The sequence below is a fragment of the Peromyscus leucopus genome, chromosome 19 (genome assembly GCF_004664715.2).
Source record: "Peromyscus leucopus breed LL Stock chromosome 19, UCI_PerLeu_2.1, whole genome shotgun sequence".
NCBI lineage: Eukaryota > Metazoa > Chordata > Mammalia > Rodentia > Cricetidae > Peromyscus > Peromyscus leucopus.
The window spans coordinates 31,240,084-31,265,068 of NC_051079.1; the positions used below are offsets into that span (position 1 = coordinate 31,240,084).

The window sequence follows — 24,985 nt, forward strand, 5'->3', positions numbered from 1 at the left end:
TCGAGGGCGTCTGCAGCTCTCCATCGTCAAAGGTAGCCTCCAAAGAACGATGCATCTGTTTACTTTCTCTAAATGTGAAGCTCTGGTTGGACTGCGGCATCTTGATTAATCAAAATTAGACTTGACTTAGGTGCAATGGCCTCACAGACTCAGCAGTTTGAAAAGACGCTGTTTTCTTGGTGCATAAAAGCACCAAATAAAATAGAAACAATTTCAAGGTTTCACTCTGACTGATCATGGAAGAGGGAGGGAGGAGACACTCAAGAGATAACCTTCCATCTTTAGATATCATTCCCAGCTCCCAGTGCCGGAATTCCAGAAGCATGCCTGAGTGCCTGGTTTGGCTCTCATCAATGCCCTGGAAGACAGAATGAGCAGGAAGATATCTCTTTGATGGCTGTTTATCACTCAGCACCAATACAGAAATTTCAAAGGCCAAGATAAGTGGCTTGACAACCTGAAGACAGGCGATAAGGTCTCAACTTCTGATCACCAAACACAATAAATCCCTTGTGAACAGGTGCTATTAATTTTTTTAAACCCTGTCTCGAGCTGCCAATCATTCTCAGGTCAATTGCACATGAGCCCATTGACCTAAGGAATACTTGTACTTAACAGAAATTTAGTTGAATATAAATTCTGAGAAGAGTGCATGTGGTTTCAATAGAGAGGATTACCTTGGAAATGATTTATACTAGAGCTAACCAACTCAAACATCAATTGAGCCCAGGAAGATAATGAGTTGTCTACCAAATGGTCCTTTCATCACAATAGGAAGGAATTGTGGGTTAAGACATGGTTAGGTAAAAACATTCCCAGCTTTTCTTGCTGTAGCAGGCATGCCAGATGCTCACCAAATTACCCTTTTCATTGTTCTTGAGTACACAGCTAGTCCATATTTCTTAGTACCCTTTGCATTGAAGAGAAGCCTCATAACAGTGTTAGCCAATAGAATATGGGGGGAGATAACGTATCCCATATCCTGTCCCTCCATAAGCCTTCAGACTATACTCCTCATTTTCATTGCCAAGAAAAGAGAAAGGAATCTAACACCCTCTAAGAGATCAGAATGTATGCCTTGTGGGCCTGAAGTCCCACCTCATGGAAGGCATCCAACACATGTACATAGAGCCATTCATAAGATGTGTCACAGCAGAAAGTTGGAAGCAACTTAAATTACATCCAAAGGAAAATGGTTAAATAAATTCTAGAATATCCATATCAGAAAAAGAAATATAACTTTTAAAGAAAGGATTGTTATCTTGTCAGGGAGAGGGGAGATGGCCCAGTTGGCAAAGTGCTTGATATCCCAGCATGAGGACCCAAGATGGACACCCCGCACCACAGAACCCATGTAAACAAAACTAGGCACGATGCCCACACTTGTAATCCCTGTGCTGGGGGCAGAGACAGGAGGATTCCTAGCACTCGCTGGCTGGTCAGCCAACCTGGTGAGCTCAAGGCCAATGAGAGGCCCTATCTCAAAAAGGAAGGTGGGTAGCTCCTGAGAAGGACACCAAGAGTTGCCTCTGGCCTCCATACATGCACACACTTGCGTGTGCACGCACACACACGCGCACACACACACACACACACATGTACCTGCACATGTGAATACACATACTAACACACATACACAAAAGATAATAGGCTATATGTACACTGTTGTGGAAAGTGCTACAAAACCCAATGTTGGAAAATAATGTAAAAATATTATTGTTACAGGCAATGGTGATTAAGTAATGAGTGATGCAGGAAAAAATAAAAGTCTTGGCCTAGCAAAGTGTGGTGGCACATGCCTATAATTTTACCACCTGCTGGGTCCAGACAGATACTGAGTTTGAGGCCAGTGTAGGCTATATAGTGAGACAAACACTCAAAACATAGAAAGCCAAAACCCCAAATAAAGCAAACAACAAAACTGTTGTTTTTACAGAATTTATGTTATAGAATGTATATTTTAAAATCTTAAATCACATGTTAACAATATGCATATATTTATTTTGAAATACAGAGGGAGTTTTGAGATCAATGCCCATTGATTTGTTCTTGATGAAGAACTCTAGAAAGGTGGGTGAGATCAAAGTTCTGGACAGTGATTTTTTTTTGGATATAATCTTTGTGCTTCCTGAGCTCTGTATGGTCATGTATTTGTGCATTCGAAGTCTTTTTATTGGTCTCCCACTAAGGGAACGACAAAACTACTCTCTGGAAGTCTGCTCATGGGGCTTCAAAGGCTACTGTAAGAGGAGAGGTGCCTACTTCCTCAGCTAGCTGGGTTCTTCATTTCTTCACTCATGCCTGTGACAACAAGAATTTAAGAACAACCAACCTTGCTCATATTTAGAAAATTAAAATACACAAAAGAATAAGGATGAGACTCCTACTTAGGCATTCTGCTAGACTAATTCCAGATCATTTAAGGGTTTGTATTGTCTGGCTCTTTTGTTATGTAGGCCCTTCTGCCTATAAAAGACAAGATTTCAGTTTTTCAGATGTCAAATGTCACTCAGCAAATATCACAAATGAGTTCCGATGGGGAAAAGCCTTTCCAAATAGAAGAGTTTTGTTTTATTTTATGATAGTGTTATAACCTAGAAGACCCCTGTAACAGCAAAGATAAAGTTAATCCAGCGAAGCATTTGCCATAAGAAACCTGCAGAATAGAAGCACATTACTCCCTTCAGATGGAATTTTAAATCGGCATAAGGGATTAGACAGTATTATCTAGCCGATGGAACTCAATTCCGAAAAACACGATGGACTCTGGGAAACGGCCATCATATCGCCATTTGTGTTCCAGGAACTCTGCTTGGCCCTTCTATGATTAATATATCTGATATAATTCTGGAGAGCTGGTGTCTTTTCTCCTTTAGCATTTCATTTTGCTGTTTTGAAAGGTCTGAACAAAGCAGAGGCAGGCTTTATGTTCCTTCAGACTGTGCCTTATTACGTATGATCTGGTTTGAAATGAAGCAGTGGAAATGGGCCCAGTGCTACTGCTGCCTGGCGTGTTAGAGGAAACAATACATCTTCTCTTGTATTAGCACATTCACTAAAACAACTCATTACAGCATCATTACAGAAATAAGCAATATTAGTACATGGGCTGTACAGTACACATAGCCCACAGGTAATTGAAGCCCTGTTTTTTTCACCACACCCATTAGCTTGCCTGCAGAGTCTCCATGGCTAGGATACTTTCTTCTATGTTTTGAGTAAATGATCAGCTGTTTTATTTTATTTTTAAAATTTAATTTATTGTTACTGTTTGTGTGTGTGCGTGCGTGTGTGTGTGTGTGTGTGTGTGTGTGTGTGTGTGTGTGTGTGTGCATGCTTGTGTATGATGTGTGTATATGACTGTGGATGCATATGTCAGAGGACAACCTTCAGGAGTTGGTTTTCTCCTTCCATGCTGGTATAAACTCAGGTTGGCAGGCACCTTTACTGATTGAACCATCTCACTGACTCACAATTAGCTATTTTAGCTCAAATTGTCTTCCCACCAATCTAGCTTTCCCTGAACCATTTTAACCTTAGGGGCAATTTTAATTGATTTGTTAAATGTGAATTATCCAGACAATCTGTTTTTCTCAACACTGACAGCTTGTATAAAATGGGCTTTTTTCCTTCCTCCAGAAACCCTACCCTTCTGTATACCCTTTGCTTTGGTTACAAAACAGTAATATCTGAAATGCATTTGCACTTATAAGCACAATATGAGAGAAGTGCACAGACTTGGTGATTTCTATGGACTTTATGAAGCATTGGACTAACTCTAAGCAAAATGAAATTTCATTGACTTCCTGCATACTCTGCAACTTAATGAGTAGCTTAATTGCTTTACATTTCAGCTCCTGTAAGCTGATGAGATGGTCACACTCACTCCACAAGACTGCTCTGAGTTCAGTGAGATGATTTAAGCAAGCTGCTCCATACACAGTGCTTGTTACCACATGGTGACTATCATTGCTATCATTATACCAAATCATCAACAGGTTTTGCTCTTAACCTCAACAGAAGAACAGAATAATCACATCTGAGAACCATGACCAAATGTCAAGAAGGTTCCTAGATGCTGACTGTGGTGACAATCAGGGAAGAGCTTCCTATTAGTGGACAATATACACAACAAGTCTGTTAATATCTTGCCTGCTTTTACAGAAATAAGAAGAAAATGGGGAATAAGGTGTGGTGTGTATGCCTGTAATCCCAGGTATTGGAAGGTTGAGGGAGGAAGATCATAAGTCCATGGCTAACCTTAACTACATGGTAAGAACCTCTTAGAAAACAAAAAGTTACCATACAAACCCTGAAAACCCAACAGTTATAAGATCACCATGGAAACAGAATGCCAACAGATCCAGTGATGTAGGTGAAACAGAAAAATTCCTCAGAAGGGAAGAAATCTAACTAGATTCTTAATAAAACAAGTAAAGAAATTAAACTTTTCAAAGAAAAACCCAGGGCCACATGTCTTCATTGATGGAGTCCTAAATCATTAATTACTACCATCAACCCATTTGAAACTCTTCCAAACGATTAAGGAGAATAGCCATACTTCCTTACAAAACCAGGATTATTCTAAAGCCAGATAAAGACACAGCAAGAAAACTACACACCCTTGTTCTTTATGAATCAAAATAAAAGATTCCACAACAAAAACAAAGTTTGCACCATATTGTAGTAGCTACACATTCTGGCAATTAGGGATTTATTCTGGTATTGCAAAGGAGGTTGGATATGTGAAAATCCATCAATATAATTTATCACATTAATAGAATGCACAGGAAAAACACATCATCATCTCCTTTGATAAGAAGAAGTATAAAAAGCCTTTGGTAAAAAGCTAACACCATTTTAGAAAAATATAATAAAATAGGAACAGAAAGGACCTCTGCACGATAAAGGCTGAACATGAGAATTTAGCATCACATTTCATAGTGAAAGACACAGCCTTTCAGCTATGCTTAAGAACAAGACAAAGATGCTTGCTTTCACCCTTATATTTCAGTGCAATAGTACAAATTCTGGCTAGTGAAATGGCAAGAGAAATAATAGTCATCTGAAATGGAAGAGAAGAAGTAAAACCAGGCCTGCCTGTAGATGATATGATCTTACACCTAAAATCTCTAAAGACTATGTTTTTTAAGCCTTCTACAATTAATGAACAAAGTCAGCAAGTTCAGGATAGAGCGTGCTCTCTGTCTCTGTCTGTCTGTCTGTCTGTCTGTCTCTCTCTCTCTCTCTCTCTCTCTCTCTCTCTGTCTCTCTCTCTCTCACACACACACACACATACACACAAGCCCCTCAGTCCTTGTTCTGTAAACTACCAATGAACAGTCTATAAATTAAGAAAGAGAGATCATCAATAGCAGAGCAAAATAGATAAAATTCTTATAAATAAATTTAGTCAAGGAGGGGTGAGACCTGTGCTCCAAAAACTAAAAGTTAGGAAGTCTGCTTTTAAGATTGTCTTGAGAAATGTAAGACCAAAGGCTGAAGAGGTGTATTAGACATAGAATACGCACTGCCCTAGCACAGGACCTAAGCTCGGTTCCCAGTGCCCGCATTGGATAGTTCTGAACACCTGCAACTCCAGTTCTTAGAGATTCAATGCAGTCTCTTAGCCTTTGTAGGCACCTGCAACCCCATGCAATACTACCACACAGATAAGCAGATAGCCACACACATAATTAAAAACACAAGAAATTTAAAAAATAAGTACTTCCCAAATGTGGTATATTTACTTGAAGTGATATATTTATCCTTATAAAGATCCCAGTAGCAATATTTTTTTTTGGTATGTGAAAATATGAAAACTGATCCTAAAATTCATAGGGAATGTGAAGGGAGTAAAAACAATGGGCAAAACCATCTTGAAAAAGAACAAAGTCAAAGTCTGGGGCAGTAGGGGACTCCTATAATGCCAGCGGAGGCAGGAGTAGTCTCATGAGTCTGGGTTTAAAAGTGAGACTCTACCTTGAAAAAAAAAAAGGTTGGAGGATGCGTATGTCTTGAATTGAAAACTCACTATAAAGCTATGCCAACCACAATGGTGTTGTATGACTGTAACAGAAGTTATACTGACCTGTGGATGGAACTGAGAGCATAGAAAGAAATACACACGTTGTCAGTGGTTTTCTGTAACAGTGCCAGGACAACTCACTGAGAAAGGCATTTCAAACAAAAGATGCCAGGAAGGCCGGATGTCTACATTCAAAAGAATGAAGTTAGATCCTCACTTTTCACAATACACAGGGGATTAACTCACAAAGGGTTTGAATCTATAAAATTTCTGTAAGAAATTATGGGGGCAATGTGTATGACCTTGACAGTGGGGAGGCAGAAGTACAACACAGGAGAACTATGTAAAGCCGCACCTAACCAACGCATGCAGAAAGAACACCATTAGGAGTAAAATCCAATCCCATGGAATAGGATAGCATATTTGAGAGTCATATAATTGGTGGTAGGGTAATATCCAGAATGTAAAGAGAATGCTTACAGCTCAATGATGGTAAAACCTGGGGATCATGGAGTATGTAGTTTAGAAATCAAGCATTTGCCTAGCATAAATGCCCAAGTTTGAGCCCCAATACCACAAAAGTGATTAAAATGACAAGTTTTATGATATATATGTGTATATATGTGATATATATTTACACATGTATATATTTATATAATTAAAAAGTCTAGCCGGGTGGTGGTGGCGCATGCCTTTAATCCCAGCACTCGGGAGGCAGAGGCAGGCGGATCTCTGTGAGTTCGAGGCCAGCCTGGGCTACCAAGTGAGCTCCAGGAAAGGCGCAAAGCTATGCAGAGAAACCCTGTCTCGAAAAACCAAAAAAAAAAAAAAAAGTCTAAAGTATCATTATTGACTTTTATAATACCACTGCACTATTATAGATATAAGAGCCATCTAGAGTTTTTGTTTGTGTATGCTTTTTGTTTGAAAGACAAAGTCATACAGTTCAGGTGGCCTTAAAGTTAACACGTAGCCCAGGCTGGCCTTGAGTGCCTGATCCCCTTGGCTCTACCTGAGATCACAGGAATGTGCCACTGTGCTTTGTTTTTACATTCAGTTTTCTAGACACAACTGTAAATCTTAGAAAGTGGCATTTTTTTTGCAATGAAATTTAGACATATTTTTGTCTAGGTAAAATATATTTTGTCTAAATTATATATATATATTAATGTGGAGGCTGGGAAGATGGTCCTGTGGATAAAAGCGCTTACCTTTCAAGCCCAGCAGCCAGAGTGTAATTTTGTTCATTTGTTTGTTTTACCATGAAAACATATAAGCCCGAATTTCCTGAGTATTTCCAAGTTGCTCTTTGGGATGAATACAGCACTTATTTCCCAACTATACAGTACGAAGATTATTGTCCACATATGTTCCCCATGAATCCTTGGAATGATCCAGTATTCAGCCGTTTTCCAAGTGCTTTGTGGCTCTGAAGAGGCAGCTGATGGTAGCTTCCTTATGTGGTGTTTTCTAATTGCTGAGAGCATCTTCTTTAGGAGGAGGTTTACAGTGTGGTCAGGAGCATTACTCCTAAGTTCAGGCAAAAATCTGTCTTCATTTTCTCAAAAAAAAAATATATAGTCCTTCTATAACCTAGCAACTATTTTCTGCTTAAACTATTTGAATATGTTCTCTTGTCATCCACTATGTACACCTGGCTGGCCTGGACTTTACTCTTCTGATGTCCAGAGTTTCAATCCCCCAAACTCACATGAAAAATTGGACACAGTGGTATGAGTGTCTATAATTTCAGCACCCCTAAAAGAAAGCGGGAGGAGGAGACAGGAGACTCTCCAGTTCTCAGGCCAGCTAGCCTGGGCTACTGTGTCAAGAGTCCTTGGCTCAAGGTTAGAAGGCAAGGACCAGTGCCCAAGGGTGGTCCTCTCACCTCACATACATGCTGTGGCTTGTCGACTTCTACAAGCAAAACACACACTCTCTCTCTCTCCTCTCTCTCTCTCTCTCTCTCTCTCTCTCTCTCTCTCTCTCTCTCTCACTAGAATGTGGATATGAACCCACATTAAAAATATTCATGAAATATTGAATGACCACACAGCTGGAAGGTCCTGGGAGAGTTTTTTTGTTCTTGTTTTTATTTTTACAAATGTCAAGATTTGGGACAAGATCAGGATCCATCTTTCAGTTCATTAGGAGTCTAAATTTCCATGGCAACAGCACAGGAAGTTTTCCCCAAATTAAACAACCTCCCCCCTCCCTCTGGTGAGGGCAAGCCTTCTGTTTCCAGTGTTCCAATAATGTTGCACTCCTGCTCTGGCGATGTCTCTGCTGAAAATATTGCTTGCTATCAACATCTGACTTGGAATTTCCCTAGAGCTTACCATGGCCCATGAAACACATTGTCTTAATTCCTAAAAATCCAGAAAATGAGAGAGTCTTCTATGAAATTACAAATCAGAAAATGAAGTTCTCCTGACCATAACTGCCGCTTCCAGAGTTTCCAAAGATAGCACATGAGCGTAACATGTTTGACAAAATGATAGAGATGTGACCGATTTCCACACATGCTGCCAGCCTCATGTATGTAGTGTTTTCTGAAGCAATTTGAGTAAAACATGTCACAGCTATTATCCGTGTGGTCCCCTCCTGATTATCTTCCTTCCTGTGTTTGTTTTGTTCTTGGTGGCAGTGATGACCTGTGGTGTCATCCCTTTCTGGCAGTTGCTCACAATCTCTTAAAATTTTCCTCTTCTAGGCTGTCAATGTTGAGAGCTTTGTCAGTAATAAAGAGGGTTGTGAACAGAGGCAGCACACCGACTCAAGCTCACCAGGCAGGGGCAGGTAGATCGGACCACATAGCTGGGCCACAGAAGGCATGCTTAAGTAATGGTTCCGAAAATTCAGAGCCTAATCAGATACGTATGTGTCTTTCATAGTCTCTACCTGCTGCCATGCCTGACATGAAGATGTGTTATTCCCATTAGTGGAACGGGCCCACCCTCTGTGAGAAAACAGAGCCAGAGTCCAAACTGTTCTGTGGGTCTTCAGAACAGCTACCAGCTGATGAGGATACATTGAGTGTAGGGGTCCAGCATGGGGGCAGAGCGAACACATCTGTCTGACATCAGCAACACTGATGAAAATCTCACTCAGTTTGTGAACTCAGCCAATCCATCTGGAAAATCTCTCACAGGAAATAGTTGGAAATGACATTTCAGCTCTGCTTTTCCCGGTCAAGTCTGAACCCTGAACCAGAGATTCAGAAGCAGCACTTCATCTAGATGCTGTCAACACTGACATTCCAGGCTCTTCAGTTCTGAGAATGATGCCAGCTATTTGGGGGTTAGCGCAGAGACTGAGGCTCTGGACTGCAGTAAGTAACAGACTCACGCTCACATCTGGATTCCAAGAAATGGATTGTCGTGCTGGTGGTTGATTCTGACATTTGCTATCATGAGATCTGAACCCTGAGCCTGCCATACGGTAAGGCATGCGGTTGGCATTTATAGAGACCCTGACATTCCACGCTGCGGTTCATGATTGGTGTCAGACAAAGGAATGTATTAAATGACTGCCAGCCTGGTGATAAGGCTGTCTATTATTAAGGTGTAGTTTCCCCAGGTCTAAAAACTCATAGTGTTGCCACTGAAGCATGCCAGGGAGAAGATAAAATTTAATTAATAATTTCCGTAGAGGCCAACAGTCTATTACCACTATGTTCCTGGATGTTTTTTGCAATGACCTTATGGCTCATAAACATTATAGATACACGCTTGGTCATAGTCTCATCCCCAAGTTTAATTTATGGTTCAGATTGTGCTGCATAATGAGATAGACAGGAATGAAGATTTCTTGATGCTGGAAGCATTACAGGCGCTGCATACAGTAGGTGTGTGCCTCTCTCCCTTCTGTTTAGTCCGATGCCTGGATTAGAGAGTGCAATTTCCTAGATGAATAGCTTGCAGCATGGACATAAAGCTGGGCATAAAGGCAAGGCACGTCTCACTGGGAGATGACAAATTTGGTTCTCCATTAGCATCAAAGAATCTGTACACTGAATCGGGCGGCTTTTTTGGGTTGCTGTAATATTAAATGGAATGGTTCAATCTGATTGTTTTTAATCAATGCGAAATTGTAAGGAATTATGAAATATTGGGTAGATATTTCTCCACTGGAGTTAAATACATGCTCCTTCAATAGCCAAGAACAATTATTTTGGATCTATTATATATACTTGCTATATCCATAGGAGAAACAAATAGTCTTACTTATCTTTGGGATCAGTGCTTCAAAATGGGAAGAGTAAAAATCTAATAATTACCAGGGCTAAGGACATAGATCAGTTGGTAAAGTTCTTGCCTTGAAAGTATGAGGACCCAAGTTTCATCCCCAGAGCTCACCCAAGAATGCCAGACATGGTGGAACATCTATAGTCCCAGCACTGAGAGGGAGAGATAGGAGGGTCTCTGGGATTCACTGGCCATTGAGCCTAACCTAACTGGTGAGTCCAAGCTAGGGAGATACCCTGTGGCAAAAGAGATGGACACCTGAGATTATCTTCTATCCTCCATAAGCATGCTCAGGGTTAGCCTCTGGACCACCGAGAACTTAGTTTACATGAACACAACCATCACAGCATTTGAAAAGCTCTGAAAGTCAAGCCAAGTGAGCATTTTAGATTCTTTCTGGCTGTTAGTTTTACCTAAATACTTGCATAAGGTTTTTCCTTTTTTCCCCCAAATCTGAACATAAGTGATCTGAGCTGAGGGCCAAGACAGAAATTTTAAAGAAAAAAATCCATATTCCTTGATCCCATTACTATGGAAAGTGCATTTCCTCCTCAAACTACTGCTGTACTTTGGAGACTTGGAGTCATCCTGACTTGACAAAACAGGAGAAATAAGGATGATTACTTTGGGATTCAACTAAATGGGGAAGGAAGATGTTGTGAATGTGTTGAATTTTTGGTCAGTTTGATTCTTCTCCATCCATTGTGTGTGAGAACTAGAAGGTTCCTACTGATGCTGAGGTTCTTAATAGGATAGCTTCAAACCTAAATAAGGATACTATTCTGAACCCTCTTCATGTATCCTGGACTAATCAAAGGAGCATGGGATCCAAAAGTGTCTCCTGAAGTGGCTATCCCTGTGACTCACTCACCATTTGTCACATTACAGAATGCAAAGAGATGGCTTACAGGAGCTGATACTTCAGCTGGCTCATCCAACTGACTCCTCACTTTTCAAATAATTGGGAGAGTATGCTCATCCTCTCTAGACTTTACCTTATTTCAGACACCATATCATAGCAGAGGAAAAGGAGAATTCCAAAACCAATGACCTCAAGAATTTGATTTTTTTTTTTGCCTGTATTTTTTAGAGTTGACCCATGGATTTTGCATACTTCTTCATGTATGGTGACTACCTCCCTCAGCCACTTCACTACCAAATTCTTAAACTTTAGTTAAAGGATGTGTGTGTGTGTGTGTGTGTGTGTGTGTGTGTGTGTGTGTGTAGGTGAGTGATAGAAAAACAAAAACCAAGAGAGACAGAGGGGCTGTGTGAATCAAAATGTGTCTATAATAAGATCATGGGCTAATTTATCAAGTGTGGAAAAGATTCCTCAAAATTGCTATCAAATATCCTAATTCAAACTGTTCTTTCAGGAACTCCCCGGCCCCCCAAATACCTACAAAATACATAGGTAAAGTACGGGTTGTTCCTTTAATACTGTCAAACCAGGGCTGGAGAGATGATTTCCTGGTTAAGCACTTGCTGTGTAAGTGCAGGGACCCAAGTCTGAATCCTCAGTGTGTATAAAGCTGGGTGAAGTAGCACATGTCTACAGTTCTAATGCTCCTGTGGAGAAACAGCAGGAAGATGCAGAAGAATCCTTAGGTCGTCTACCATTGTGTACCCTTCAGAGAACAACGAGAGAGAGAGAGGAGAGAGAGAGAGAGAGAGAGAGAGAGAGAGTAGAAGGGAACTACTAACAGCCAAGTGGTCCTCTGAGCTCCACGTGTGCACTGTAGAATGATAGTGTCCATATTCATACACATCGCACACTCACAGACATGGTGAATAGCAAAACAACCAAAATCTAAGAATAAATGTTGCATAAAATAAAATGCATTTAAATGACAGGTTACTACAAGCTACTGAAAAAATAATGTGGCAGAGGAATATTCAGGGACACAACCATCATATCCATGATCTTGTTCCTGAAGCACACTTGGTCAGAATCTCATCTCTCCAGGTTTAAGTCACAGCTCAAGGGGCACAGTATAGACTGAAACGAATACTTTAAGATGTGATGTGGGAAACATTACAGGATATGCATAAAGTATAGTGTAATATAAACCCTGCTTTGACTGAAACTCTGTAGGTACAGGATAACAAGGCACATTTCTATAAAACTATTCATAGAACCTGTGTTGGACACTTTAAGTATTCTTATTTTAGACTAACCACTTTCCCTTCAGCTGATTAAATAATGTAAATATTTCACACTTTCTATTTAACTGTTTTGCATTTTCTCCAGTTTTCCAAAGGGCATACAATTTGCCTAATCAGTTAAACATCATGTTTAAAAAAAAATTTTTAATAGTAATGAATGTCAGAAGCTGTAAATGGTGTTTAAAAAGATAGCCAACAAGACACTTCCACAAAGCACCCCAAAGGGTCTTCTTGGAGATAAGTGCTTCTCTTTGTAAGTATCAACAGATACAGAATTACAAACATGTCTGCAAAAGTCCCCTTCGGAGGTGTGATTTCCATGAACAAGAAACAAAGACTTCCATCACCCAGGGCTTTAACCAGTCATATCACTCCCATCCAAGAGATTTCAGTACTGTCTGATTAGGGCACAGGAGGAACCAGAATATGCTTCTTCAGGAAACAGTAGTAACTGACAGTGTGTGAGGGTGAGCTTTAAATTGTCAAGTGGATAAAACCTAGAATTACCTGGGAAGAGAGTCTCAATGGGGGACTATCCACATTGGGTTGGCCCATGACATGTCAGTAGGGGATTGTTTTAAGTTAATTCATGCCAGAAGACCAAGCCCACTGTGGGAGTCACCATTCCCTAGGCAGTGGTCTTGAATTATATGGGTAGAGAAAGCAAGCTGAGTACTAAACATACATGCATCAATTTTTCTCTGTGTTCTTGACTGTGGATATAATGTGAGCGACATTTAAAGTCCCTAATGCTGTCACTGCCATGATAGACTGTAACCTAGACTTGTAACCCTTTCTTCCCATTTTGTCAGGGCATTTTATCACAGTAGCAGATATGAAACTACAACAGAATGTGAGCAGATCATCTGGGAGGACAAGAGTATAAGTACATTCATGTAATTTTTCTGGGTATGCATGTTTGTGCATTTTTAGTACTTAATGAGCTGAAAATATAGACCACCCAAATTTATTTGTAATGATTACTATCTCAAAACCTCAAGTGCTGAGAATACCCCACTTAAAATTTGTTCCCTTTCTTTAATTATAAATAAGAAAATGGGATTTTTCAGCCTACCCGCCATTGCATCAAACTTCCAGTTTCCTCTACACAACAGAATGATGTACAAAGGTTTTCTCAGTAAACAATTCTAAAAACAAAAAGAAAGGTCATCTATGTCAATACCCAGGACTGAAAGTGTGACATGTGAGCAGTTTCAGTGATCTAAAAAACCTGGATTATATGCATTTGTAAAATAAATGTAACCATTACTAAGTCAAGGGTGTTTCATATCACACTGAAATATTGCTGCGAATGAAGCTTCTTTATGACCTAATTTAATTAAGTAGGGACAATGCCAACATCATAGCACTGGTGTGAAAATGGATTTATAGAAAGGCTCCTTGGGAGCAGTTGGCATTTCCCTTGCCACAGTCTGAAACACCCTTTTCACATTTCGAGTAGAAATGATCACTTCTTTTTAATGGCCAATGAGAACTAACATCATCTAGACCTGATACTCTAAATATATGGACCCAAGCTCATCATGGTTCGCTCTTAACTTTACTATTGGAAATGCTACTTAAATGACAGCCTGTATGAGCACAATTTCTTTTCATCTCTACCTCAGTATACTCCAGCATCACTCAGGCTCAGTGGCAGAGCACTTGCCTAACATCCAAGAAGCCCTGGACTCCACTCTGAACATCACCTCCCAGCCCCCATATAACGCTGCTCATTTTTTTTCTAGCTGGATCGATATCTTCACAAGGGAAGGTTTCTTTTTATTAACTTTAAGTTTGTCAGTTCCCTGGTAGGCTCAGGATAAAACAAACTTAAAATGCTATGATGCTTTTGATTGGACACACACATATGGTAGAAATAAACTTAGAACAAAAGGGGATTGGACATCAAAGTGTAGGATCAATTATCACAGACACAGAAGCACACAGAAAATGAATTGTCTAGAGCATGTGGAAACTACCATAATGCTCTTGTCTCAAAGGTCATTTCTCAGCCTGAAGACAGCTCTAGAGTCAAGACTCCTTTGCTTTTCTGGGGCACATATGATAACAATGCTGCTTGAAATGTAGAGTGTGGTTCATCTAGGTTTTCAAGTTCAAAACCAGCCAGGAGACTGTTTTAAAGTTGGTACCTTCCTACTCGTCCCATGTTCTGATTAGGAAGACACTACCATTTCCAGGAACACTTAGCTTGGGATTCTGTGTCCACCTGTGTGAACCACCATCCAAGGCCAGGAGCTCTTCTGAGACTGAGCTACTCACAGGCGATAGAAGACACTTACAGTACCCTCTGGGTCCTGTGCGTTCCTAGTTCATAACTGCTGCTTCCTATTAACTGCTTTCTCCTCTCACCCAAGGCAATGCTTCTTGGTCATTGGAGAGCATGTGATTCTCTCAGCCTCTCCCCACAGCCCTCCAAACTAAGAGAGAAAAAGAAGGAAGACACATTTGAGTATAACACAACCTAACAGGTTCTCTATTAGAGACCAATCAGGGAAAGAGACAAAGTTTGGAAAACAATAAAAGACAGGACCTCATGTTTTCTTTTGAACCCCAGGAGCTTTTCTCCCCACGCTTACAATTTGCTCAATGCTTTTTGCAAAGCATTCTATACAATGCTTCTCAGGGTTTATCTTGCTCATCCGTGGCAACACTAAAAAGTTGTTCCTATGGTAACTCTCCATTTTGCTGATGGACAAATGGGAGCATAGGGAGGTCAAGGCTTTACTCAGGGCAACTTGGTACTTGAGTAGCAGACATAACATTTTAATTGGAGGTCTGTTGAAAAATCAAACAAATATACCTAACCAGTACTTATAGCAACTCTTGAACCTGTGTGCAGAGTTTCAAACTCAGGTGTTAGGTAGGTAGTTTCCATAGGTGGAACAGGCTCCAATCGGAATAAGGCAGTTTGGAATTCCCCTAATGATCTATATGGGAAGATCCCCATGGCCCCATTCAGCCAGTTGTAGCCATGAAGAACCTGCCTATCACTGAGGACACACAGCCCTATCTTCAGAAGAAGAGAGACTCATGGACATTTGTTAACACTTAAAGCTTTTTACTTACAGTTTACACCTGAAATGCCAATACTTTTGAAAAGTACAGAAAGCCCTCTGAATTCCAGCCCTGACTGAGTTTAAAATCTTGTCAACTCAATTCTATGTTAGCTGGGTGGAACTGGACTCCTTGTGTATGTTCCCAGCCCCTCTTTTTCCTCCTTAAGTCAAATCTTGACAGAAATGATAGGGACATGCTTCAATGATGCACCACATCTTTGAACTATTAAGTCAACCCATCAGAACCTATGAGCTGGCTCATCAAGTAAACACACTTGCTGCCAAGCCTGATGTCCTGAGTTGGATCTCTGGGATCCACATAGTAGTAGAACCAACTCCTGCCAGTGTCCTCTGACCTCCACACATATGCCATGGCATAAGCCCCCACTAAATATATTTTTTAAGCAATCAAAATTAACCAGAGGTCAAATCTATACATCCCAATAAACTTTTGTACAGTTAGAGCAGTCATTTGAAATGGAAGCTGTGGAGCTTCACATTGGCTTTCACACTTTTCACTATCAAATAAATTTTTATGCACTTATTTACCATCACAATAAAAAATATGAGAGAACCAGAACTATAAAAGCAATTATCTTTATAGCCTCTTTCCTGACTCATCCAAACTTGGTTAATTTTTGTGTGTCATTTTTTCATTTGCATTAAAAATATAATTGCTGTTGGTTGTTTTTACTTTTAACTCTTTGGCTTTCTACTTTTGGGAGTCAGCCACCCAGCTTCCAAATAAATAACACAGGATTTTTTTTTTTTAACTTATAAATGCCGGGCCTTAGCTTGGCTTGTTTCTTGTCAGCTCTTTTGTTTGTATGTTTGGGTTTTTTTTTTCTTTTTGGAGAAAGGGTTTATCTGTGTGGTTTTGGGGACTTTCCTGGAACTTGCTCTGTAGTCCAGGCTGGCCTTGATCTCACAGAGATCTGTCTGCCTCTGCCTCCTGAGTGCTGGGATTAAAGGCATGTACCACCACCGCCCAGCTTACCAGCTTTTCTTAACTTAAATTACCTCGTCTACCTTTCGCTTCTTGGCTTTTGCCTTTCTCTATTTCCATGTATCATTCCTTTCCTCTTACTCCATGGCTGGCTATGTTGCAGGGTGGCTGGTCCCTTCTTTTCTCACTCCTTGATCTCCTGCTACCCAGATTTCCCCTCCTATTTATTCTCTCTGCCTGCCAGCCCTGCCTATCCTTTCTCCCGCCTAGCTATTGACCATTCAGTTCTTTATTAGACCAATTAGGTGTTTTACGCAGGCAAAGTAACAGAGCTTCACAGAGTTAAACACATGCAACATAAAAGAATGCGACATATCTTTGCATCATTAAACAAATGTTCCACAACATAAACAAATGTAACACATCCTAAAATAATATTCTACAGCAAATAACAAAGTTTATAAAATTAAAAAAAAAAGTCAATCAATCAATCACACACACAATGAGGTAAGAAGCCAAATGCTGGGCTCTGTCCCATCGGGGCTCTAGAAAGCCATCCTGAAATGAACCAGACAAGGTAGTAAGTACCCTGTGTTCCCAGCTAGTGATAAGAACCAGCTCTCCTTCCTTCTCTAGGCTATTGTGCTAGCATCTCTAATGCTGCTGCTTAGGTGCACACTGGCTTCTATTGGTCTGACTGTAGTTTGTGTCCTGGGGAAGAAAGCAATTTCTCTGAGACTCTTAAGTACAGCCCACTTCAAGCGTTTTGTCTAAGTGTTAGAGATGATGGTGAATTCCACACCTGGCTAGCACATTCTTTTTTTCCTCAGCACACCCTGGTCAGAACAACAAACAAACAACAAAACCCAGCAGTAAATGCTCTCTAAATAGGGAGACTGAAGTTGTAAAGAACAACCCACAGTACAGTTTGGGGTCATCTGGGAGAGCACTCTAAGTGCTCTGGTAGAGGGTGTGTTTAGACAGCCTTTGGCTTTGCAGTCAGACACAGCTAACACCAGCTACATGCCTCTCTTGTTCCAGGCTGGCTCTCACCAATCCCTGCACTCACCAATCCACTGCTTTTGTTTCTTCTGAAGACTTTAGGATGGGAAGAGCAGTATTGCTCATGGTTGGTCCCAAGCATCCGGCACACACATGAATAAATATTTGTTGAATAAATGGATATGGCGAAAGGAAGGCTCAGATCAGTTGGGACTGAGATAACATCTATGTGGTGATTTATTCATTCAAATGTGTTGGAATAAACTCATGTCCCTAAGGAGTATGCTTGAGGAACAGAAAGGAGCTGTTGTTAGGTCGGGGGCTTCTGTGTAGCTCTGTGGGGTAGAAGCTGGGGGCACCTGCTGAGTTTTATCCAGCCAGAGGAAAAGGGAGGAGGATTTGGGTGAAGTGTGTGTAAATGAGGGAAAGAACAGCTGGAACTCCAGGAGCAAATGGATGAGAGGAGACTCTGATGGGGTGTGTGAGGTAAGCTCTCACCAGTGTCCAGAGAACTTGCAGTAAAATACTACCATCAAATCTGTTGCTGTCATGGGATATGGCCAGCATTCAAAATATAACTCTGGGGAATTTTCAACACAGAAAAACAACTGTAAATGCAGGAGGGTCTTTCTTGGAGTAGACAGTCCAGGGTAAAATGGCCAGAGAAATACGACCTCAAATGATAATATGAGACTACTTGAAAAAGTGCACAGGACATCATTGGCTTGTGTAGATATTTATTGAGCGCTTACTTACTCAGTGCCAGGCATGTATGGGGCCCTAGTGATACTGTGGCAAGCAGGGCAATCTAGCTCCCTTATGCTCAAGGAGAGAGAGAGGCATTGCCTTTAACGAATGGGCTCTATCAGTGACAGGGATAGAGGGTGAGTAGTGTAAGATAATAGAAAGGAATGGGGTTCCACATTAACTAGGTTGTCAGCATCAGCCTCTTTGAGGAGTGGCTGCTGAGCTGAGATCTGAAGGAGAAGCAGAAGCTAGCCTTCCTGGGAGAGGGCAGACCTATGTGCAAATCATCCACCTGTGGGCCAGCTGTAGGTAAGTGATGGTGAGGAGGGCGGGTTCTGGGACAGAGATGCAGGGGTTGGATGAGGCAACCAGAGAAGCATCTGTAAGGATAATGGATAGACCGGCAAGGATGCTGGGAAGTTGGCTGGGACGCAAAGGTAAAATGTAATCACAACACAAGGGCCTTGACATGCACCATCTCTGGGGGGAAAGCTCTTAAACACTGGCCCTCCAGGGGGCAGGAAATAATGTAGTCTGGCTAATTGCCCATAGGGAAGGCTCTGTACGTTAATGTAAAACTAGGGATTATCTAGCCCCAGATGTGAATGAAAAGGGCACAGTGGGTCACTGGTTTTTCCAAGACTCTTCTCACTTGAGGTGGAAGCAAAAATGCCAATTACCCTCATTTCAGCTAAAAAGAAATGGGAGGGGGAAAACACTGGAGAATTGTGATTCTGACTGGCTTGAAAATCATAACCACCTCCCCAAAATTAAGAGAAGGCGGCGGGGGGGGGGGGGGGGGGATCCCCTTTGCTCTTGGGACCTCAAGTGATTAGAAAGAGTTGTTATTTGGCTGATTTTCACACTTCATTAGCATATGCATGATTTAATGAGGAAACATGCTGGTGTGGGGGCTGGCGCAGCAAGGGCAGCTCTCCCTAGCCACACTCTAGAAACTGGGGCAGGATCATCGGGAGTACTTAATTACGCCAACGAGGCAACTGAGATCATTGCAGGGAGGGATGAGCACATGACAACGATGGAGTGCAGGATGAGAAGAAAGACACTGATGTCTCCCTCCACCCAGGAGGACTCCTGTGCTCAGAGCCCAGGATAACAGTGCCTGAGGACTCCCCCAAAGGCAGAGCATCAGGGTGAGCCTCAGGCTCCCTGGTTTTCTCATGCCTACTTAATGCCCTCAGTTTCACTTCATAAAGCCAGGAAGAGTGAAGTATTAAGAACGTCCACATTCTTCCTTACAATGAGAGGAAGAAGGGAGGTGTGAGGTGACATTTCATGGAAACCAAATAAAAGGGACTCGAAGTAGACCCCAGCCTTCAAATATTAATTCCCATTTTTTTTTTTTTTTTTGTTTTTTTTTCTGATTAGATCCAAGAGAAAAGCATCGAGGATGAGCGTCACACACAATGATTTGAAGTTGTTCATCTTTAGCTTACTGTTTATTCCAGTAAAAACAACAACAAAACCCAAAACCCTGCCAAGGAAGATGAAATACAAGACAAGGCACAGTTAGGGTACTTGTGACGGAAGGATGGACCAGGCACAACCACCTGCCTGGTGGACCTGTAATTGGCTCATGTCCTTTGGAAGCACAGATATAGAACCCCAAAAGTGGTGAGTATGACAGTCAGATCTTTCTTAAAAGAAGTGGCAATGAGAGCTGAAGATAATTTTTAAAAAAAGAAAGAAAGAAAAGGAAGAAAAAGTCACACCTGTGTTCAAGATTCTACAAAGCTGATAGAGTGATTAGAACCGCGTGGTTTGGAGAGTTGGAATGGTGCAAATCTAAACCTGAAGTCATCTGGGACTATCGTTAGTCCCTTTCATATCCATTTATTGTATATAATTTAACATCCCTTTGGATGACCATGGCAAACTTTTGGAAAGCTAAGACTGTCACTGGACACATCTCGAAGTCCCCCGACTCTGCTGTAACCTGCCTCGCTGCTGTCCCTACCAATGCTTTGATTTATGAGTTTTGTTCCATGACTGTAGATGTGCACATAAGCACTTCCATGACAGAATGCATCATTCAGGGCAGCCTGAATCTGTTCCTGGACCACTGTCACTCATATTTGGCACAGAATAAACTATTTCTTCTTCCCTTAGGTGTGAGAGCTGTGTTTTACGTGAGCCCAAGGAAATGTAAAGTCACCACCTCGCCAAATAGCACAGAAGCTGAAAAGTGTGTCCATCTTGGCCCATCAGTCCATTCTGAGACTCACCAATCCTGTTCTACTTCCTGGGTCTCCTCAGTCTTAATTCTCCATTATTTTCTTAAGAAAATAATTTTTCCTTTCTCTCAGTCCCATCTGGTGGTGTGTGTGTGTGTGTGTTACAGACCTGAGCTAATCTGCATGGCCTATGTCCACTGGAAAAGCGATTATTTCAGGCATTAAAAAAAAAAATCTACCTTGGATGAATACAAGTTAGGTCTAGGCTTCTGCTGCCCTAGGAAGACCAGCCCCACATAGGCCCTTTGCCCTTCCACACCCCTTCTTTGAAGCTCTCCAAACATGTCAAACACGTTCATACCTCTGTGCTTCTGCAGACGGTATTCCATTTCTTGGCTGGATGAAGGAATCCATCAGCTCTTCCATCTGTTATTTTGGCTTGAATCCCCAAACCTTATGCTACCACATTTAACTCAATAAACATGCACTCACTGCTATTACCCCAGAACGCTGCCTGTCTTCCCCTTTCTGCCAACAGTCTCCGCACCCCCACCTACCTCGTTCTCACACTCACTTCCTCTGTCGGACAGAACTCTATCTTGGTGAACATCATTGACTCCATCTTACTGGGAGGCAAGGGATGGATGAAGGAAGGAGTGGGGAGGAGCAGGATGTAAACGGCACTGCTGTTAGGAGACATTTCCTGATGGTTGATGGCAAAGATGGGAAGTACCACACTGCGGCGGTCAACTTCATGCCATAAGCTAAGAGCCTAGACTGGCTGCCAGGTATCCACTGAGAGCAGAGCAGAGAGAGGGCTGACCCAGGGCCACAGACCCAAAGACTGGATCCAGCCTTACCTGAGCTATCGTCCTTTTGAATTTCTAAGTTGTATAGGACATTTGTTAAAAACAGGTCTCACTCTGTATCCTTGGCTGATACGAAACACAATCTAAATCCCAGGCTACCCTCAGATCAAAGGAAGCTTTCCCAAGTGCTAAGTTTATAGCTATGGACCACCATACTGGGCCCCCAAGTTTTAATAACAATCACTATGCAGCAATGCACTTGCATGCTTAAAAAGACCACAAACATCATCACAGTGTGTCATTCATGGAACATGTCAAACTAAAGATGGATGATAACATACAAAACAAAGCAGGAATTGACTGCTGCTTTAATACAACACATGTCTGAAAATTACAGATCTGAAAGTTGTGGAGATTTCTAGGCGGCAAAATCCATTTTTCCATGCGATTTTAGTTTAAAGGTTTTCAGAAAACAAACAAACAAAAACTAGCTGTTTTGGTTTAGTTGGTTGGTTAGTTGGCTGGCCTTTTCCCCCTCTTTAGTTTAGTTTTGAAATAGGGTCTGATTATGCAGCCTAGGTGAGCATCAAACTGAGAATCCTCCTGCCTCAGCTTCTCTGGTGTTGGGATTACAGGCACACACTGCCATGCCCAGCACGGTGTGTTTTAGACAACTGTAATGTTAAAAAAAATTCAGAACTAAAAAAGGTCTATAATACAGGAGAGCCCTGATGTGTGACTCCTGCAGCTTGCCTAGGGTATGAGATGGTACAAGGTTATAAACCAAATGTCAGCCTGTCCAACGGCCCGTGGTGGTGCAGGTTCAAGCATGTGCTAAGGAAGATGAGCATGACACTTATTCCATAGCAAGATCAACACACATAACACACGTTCGTACCCCCCAAAGCCCCATGGGGCACACACACAAGAACAACATCATAAGCATCACTTTAAGTGGTCTAAAAGACTGGACAGATAAACATTTCAACTCTTAGAATGAATACACAAAAAAATCCATTTCCTCAAGCCTTCTGTCAGGTTTGACTGCTAGCTCGTATGCTGGCCCCACCTTCTCATGTAAATAAAAATAAAGGTAAGCAGAATTTTTATAGAATCTTTCAGTTTTCTGAATCAATTTGATTCCTCATCAAAACAATGCCATAAATGTTAAATATCCAGCAGACCCTCTGCCAGACAAAGGGCAAACTCACAAACAAGGGGTCTAAAGTGCTTCACATTCATCAGATCCCCTTAAGGACCTTGCTGTAAGATTAAGGTTCCTAGGTGACCACTCTTTTGGATCCAAATTAGAAGATACTGGGTAGAACTTTGGAATGTCATTTGATTTGCATCTTGGGAAATTCTAAACATCTTTTTTCAGAAATATGACCATACTTTGATTTGCTTTTGTTTGAGAACTTTCCACTTAAATGGACTGATAAATTCAGACTTTAATTCAACTGAGCATTCACAGTTCAGACTGTGACAGAAAGGAGATATCCAAACATGGCTAATGATGGTAGCTTAGTTAGAACAACTAGTTTGATGTGCTTGATAAACATCTTCAGTCTTTTTCTCCAACCACAATCAATTTCCTACTTAAACTAAAATTGTTCTAACTCTTATATGCATTCATATTGGTAAATGAAATGGTTTTGAACACTGCATCTCAAACACTAAGCACTGACTGAAAAACTAGCATGTGTAGGAAAGTTACACCCTGCACGTCTCAGTGGGGAGACAAGCTTAGTCAGAGGTCTTTATCGAAGAGGATGGCAGAGCATCACAGCATTTCATGCAAGCATGCAAGTGGCCCTTCTTTGTCATAAACTGCAAAACAGAGCTGTAAATAAAGTGGGTTGCTGTGAATGCCTACTTGTTTAGTTCTCTTCAAATAAACAAGTACAGAAATGCTCAGAAACCCACATATCACTCCTGTAATTGGACAGTTGGATAAATCCAGAAAAACATGGGGAAAATTGCTACTATTTGCTCCTAATTTGGTTAGAATCTTCTGCCTCTACCAAATACCATTTCCAAATGCTTCTGCATTTATTACTTTTGTTTCTATTTAAGATTTTGAAAATAGCCCTTTCAAATTCTCTCTGTTTAAATAATATGACTAATCATACATTAATATTATAGTTTCAGTTTAATTGAAGAATCTCTTTCCAAAAACCATTGACTCATCTAAGTTATTGTTTTCATTAGGATGTGTTCAAATGGGATAGAACTGGTGCAGCCACAGTGGGAATCAGTATGAAGTTTCCACAAGAAATTAAAGTTAGAACAATTTGGCTCAACTACCCCATACCTGGATATACACCTTGAGGAATCTAAGTCAGATTATAATAGAGAGACTTGCCCATCCATGTTAATTGAAGTGTGCTTGTTACTTTTTCTGTCAACTTGAAACAGGCTAGGGTCTTCTGGGAAGAAGGAATCTTAATGGAGAAGATGCCTGAATAGGACTGCTTTGTAGGCAAGTCTGTAGGATGTTTTCTTGATTGATGATTGATGTGGGAAGACCCACCTCACTCAGAGTGGTGCCATACCTGAGCTTGTGGTCCTGGATGCTATAAAAAAGCAGGCTGAGCAAGCCAGGGGGAGCAAGGCTGTAAGTAGCACTCCTCTAAGGCTCTGTATCAGCTCCTGCCTCCAGGTTCCTGCCCTGTTTGAGTTCCTGTACTGACTTCCTTTGATAATGGGCTGTGGTGTGGAAGCATAAGCTGAAATAAACAGTTCCCCCCACAAACTGCCTTTGGTCATGATGCTTTATCACAGCAAAATTCTAAGACAAGAGGAAAGTTATTCACAGTAGCCAAGATATGGTACCAACCTAGACACATCAACAAATGAACGGATAAAAAAATGTCACACACATACACACTACACATACACACACAATTTTATTTAGTTATAAAACATAGTGAAATTATGTCACTTTTAGGAAAATGGATGGTCCTGGAGATCAAATGTTAAGCAAAATGAAACAAACTCAGAGAGACAAATATCCCTTTTCCACTATATGGAATTAGATTTAAAAAATAAAAACATTGTAAGGAAACTAAGGGGAGAGGAAAGTAGTAGTAAGGAGGGGGAGGAGGGAGGGACTAGGGTGAATATGAGTGGAGGGTCCGATCCACAGCTATGAAAATGTCATAAAGAAACCATCATTTAAAAAACAGATACGTACTCATGAAAAAGAGCACATGAAGATTGGGCCTGTGGCTCCGTGCTACAGAACTTGGTTAGTGTGTGAGGGGCTAAACTTTAGTATTGCCAAAATAAGTAAGTAAAACGTTTCAAGCAGTTCAAAGCAAAACCCAAAGAAAGAAAACACAAATGGGATTGAAATCAAGAAAATGTAGACAGCAGTAGTTTCGAACTCACTAGACGCTTTTTACATTATAGTTATTACCACATTGACTTATTTCTGTTTCCAGAATTTTGCAATAGAGAAATTTATAATTCCAGGCACCACACTGGAATATTTGTACCCTGAAATTGTATCATTACAACTTAAATAAGGTAGTATAATATTTTTAGAGGTGACAATAAATATTTAAAAGCATGGAGCATAAGGTTCAAAGTCACAGGTAATACACATTACCATTGTTCAATGATTAATTATTATTTGAACCATACTGTACTTTCAGGACTCAAGATCTAAAGCACTTTAAGCTTTACAAAGTAAAACACAAATACTGTCAGGCCAGCTTTCTATACTGCACATATCTCGATTAAAAGATTCTTATAAAATTT

The 24,985-nt window shown here is 40.9% G+C and overlaps 1 protein-coding gene across 14 annotated transcripts in view; it reads right to left on the minus strand.

The window, feature by feature from the left end:
- Positions 1-24,985, minus strand: part of Ppp2r2b (protein phosphatase 2 regulatory subunit Bbeta) — a 410,600-nt gene that overhangs the window by 157,198 nt on the left and 228,417 nt on the right. The window contains exons 1-2 of one of the 14 annotated variants that reach the window (XM_037197127.1): positions 14,745-15,285; positions 13,517-13,589 (exon numbers count right to left, since the gene is read on the minus strand). The exons of 12 other annotated variants lie outside the window; for them this stretch is intronic. In XM_037197127.1, coding sequence (XP_037053022.1) covers positions 13,517-13,523 — 7 coding nt within the window. In that variant the 5' untranslated portion in view covers positions 13,524-13,589; positions 14,745-15,285. Of the gene's footprint in view, positions 1-13,516; positions 15,286-24,985 lie in introns of those variants that run through there. One more of the 14 variants, XM_037197126.1, reaches the window with a different exon arrangement.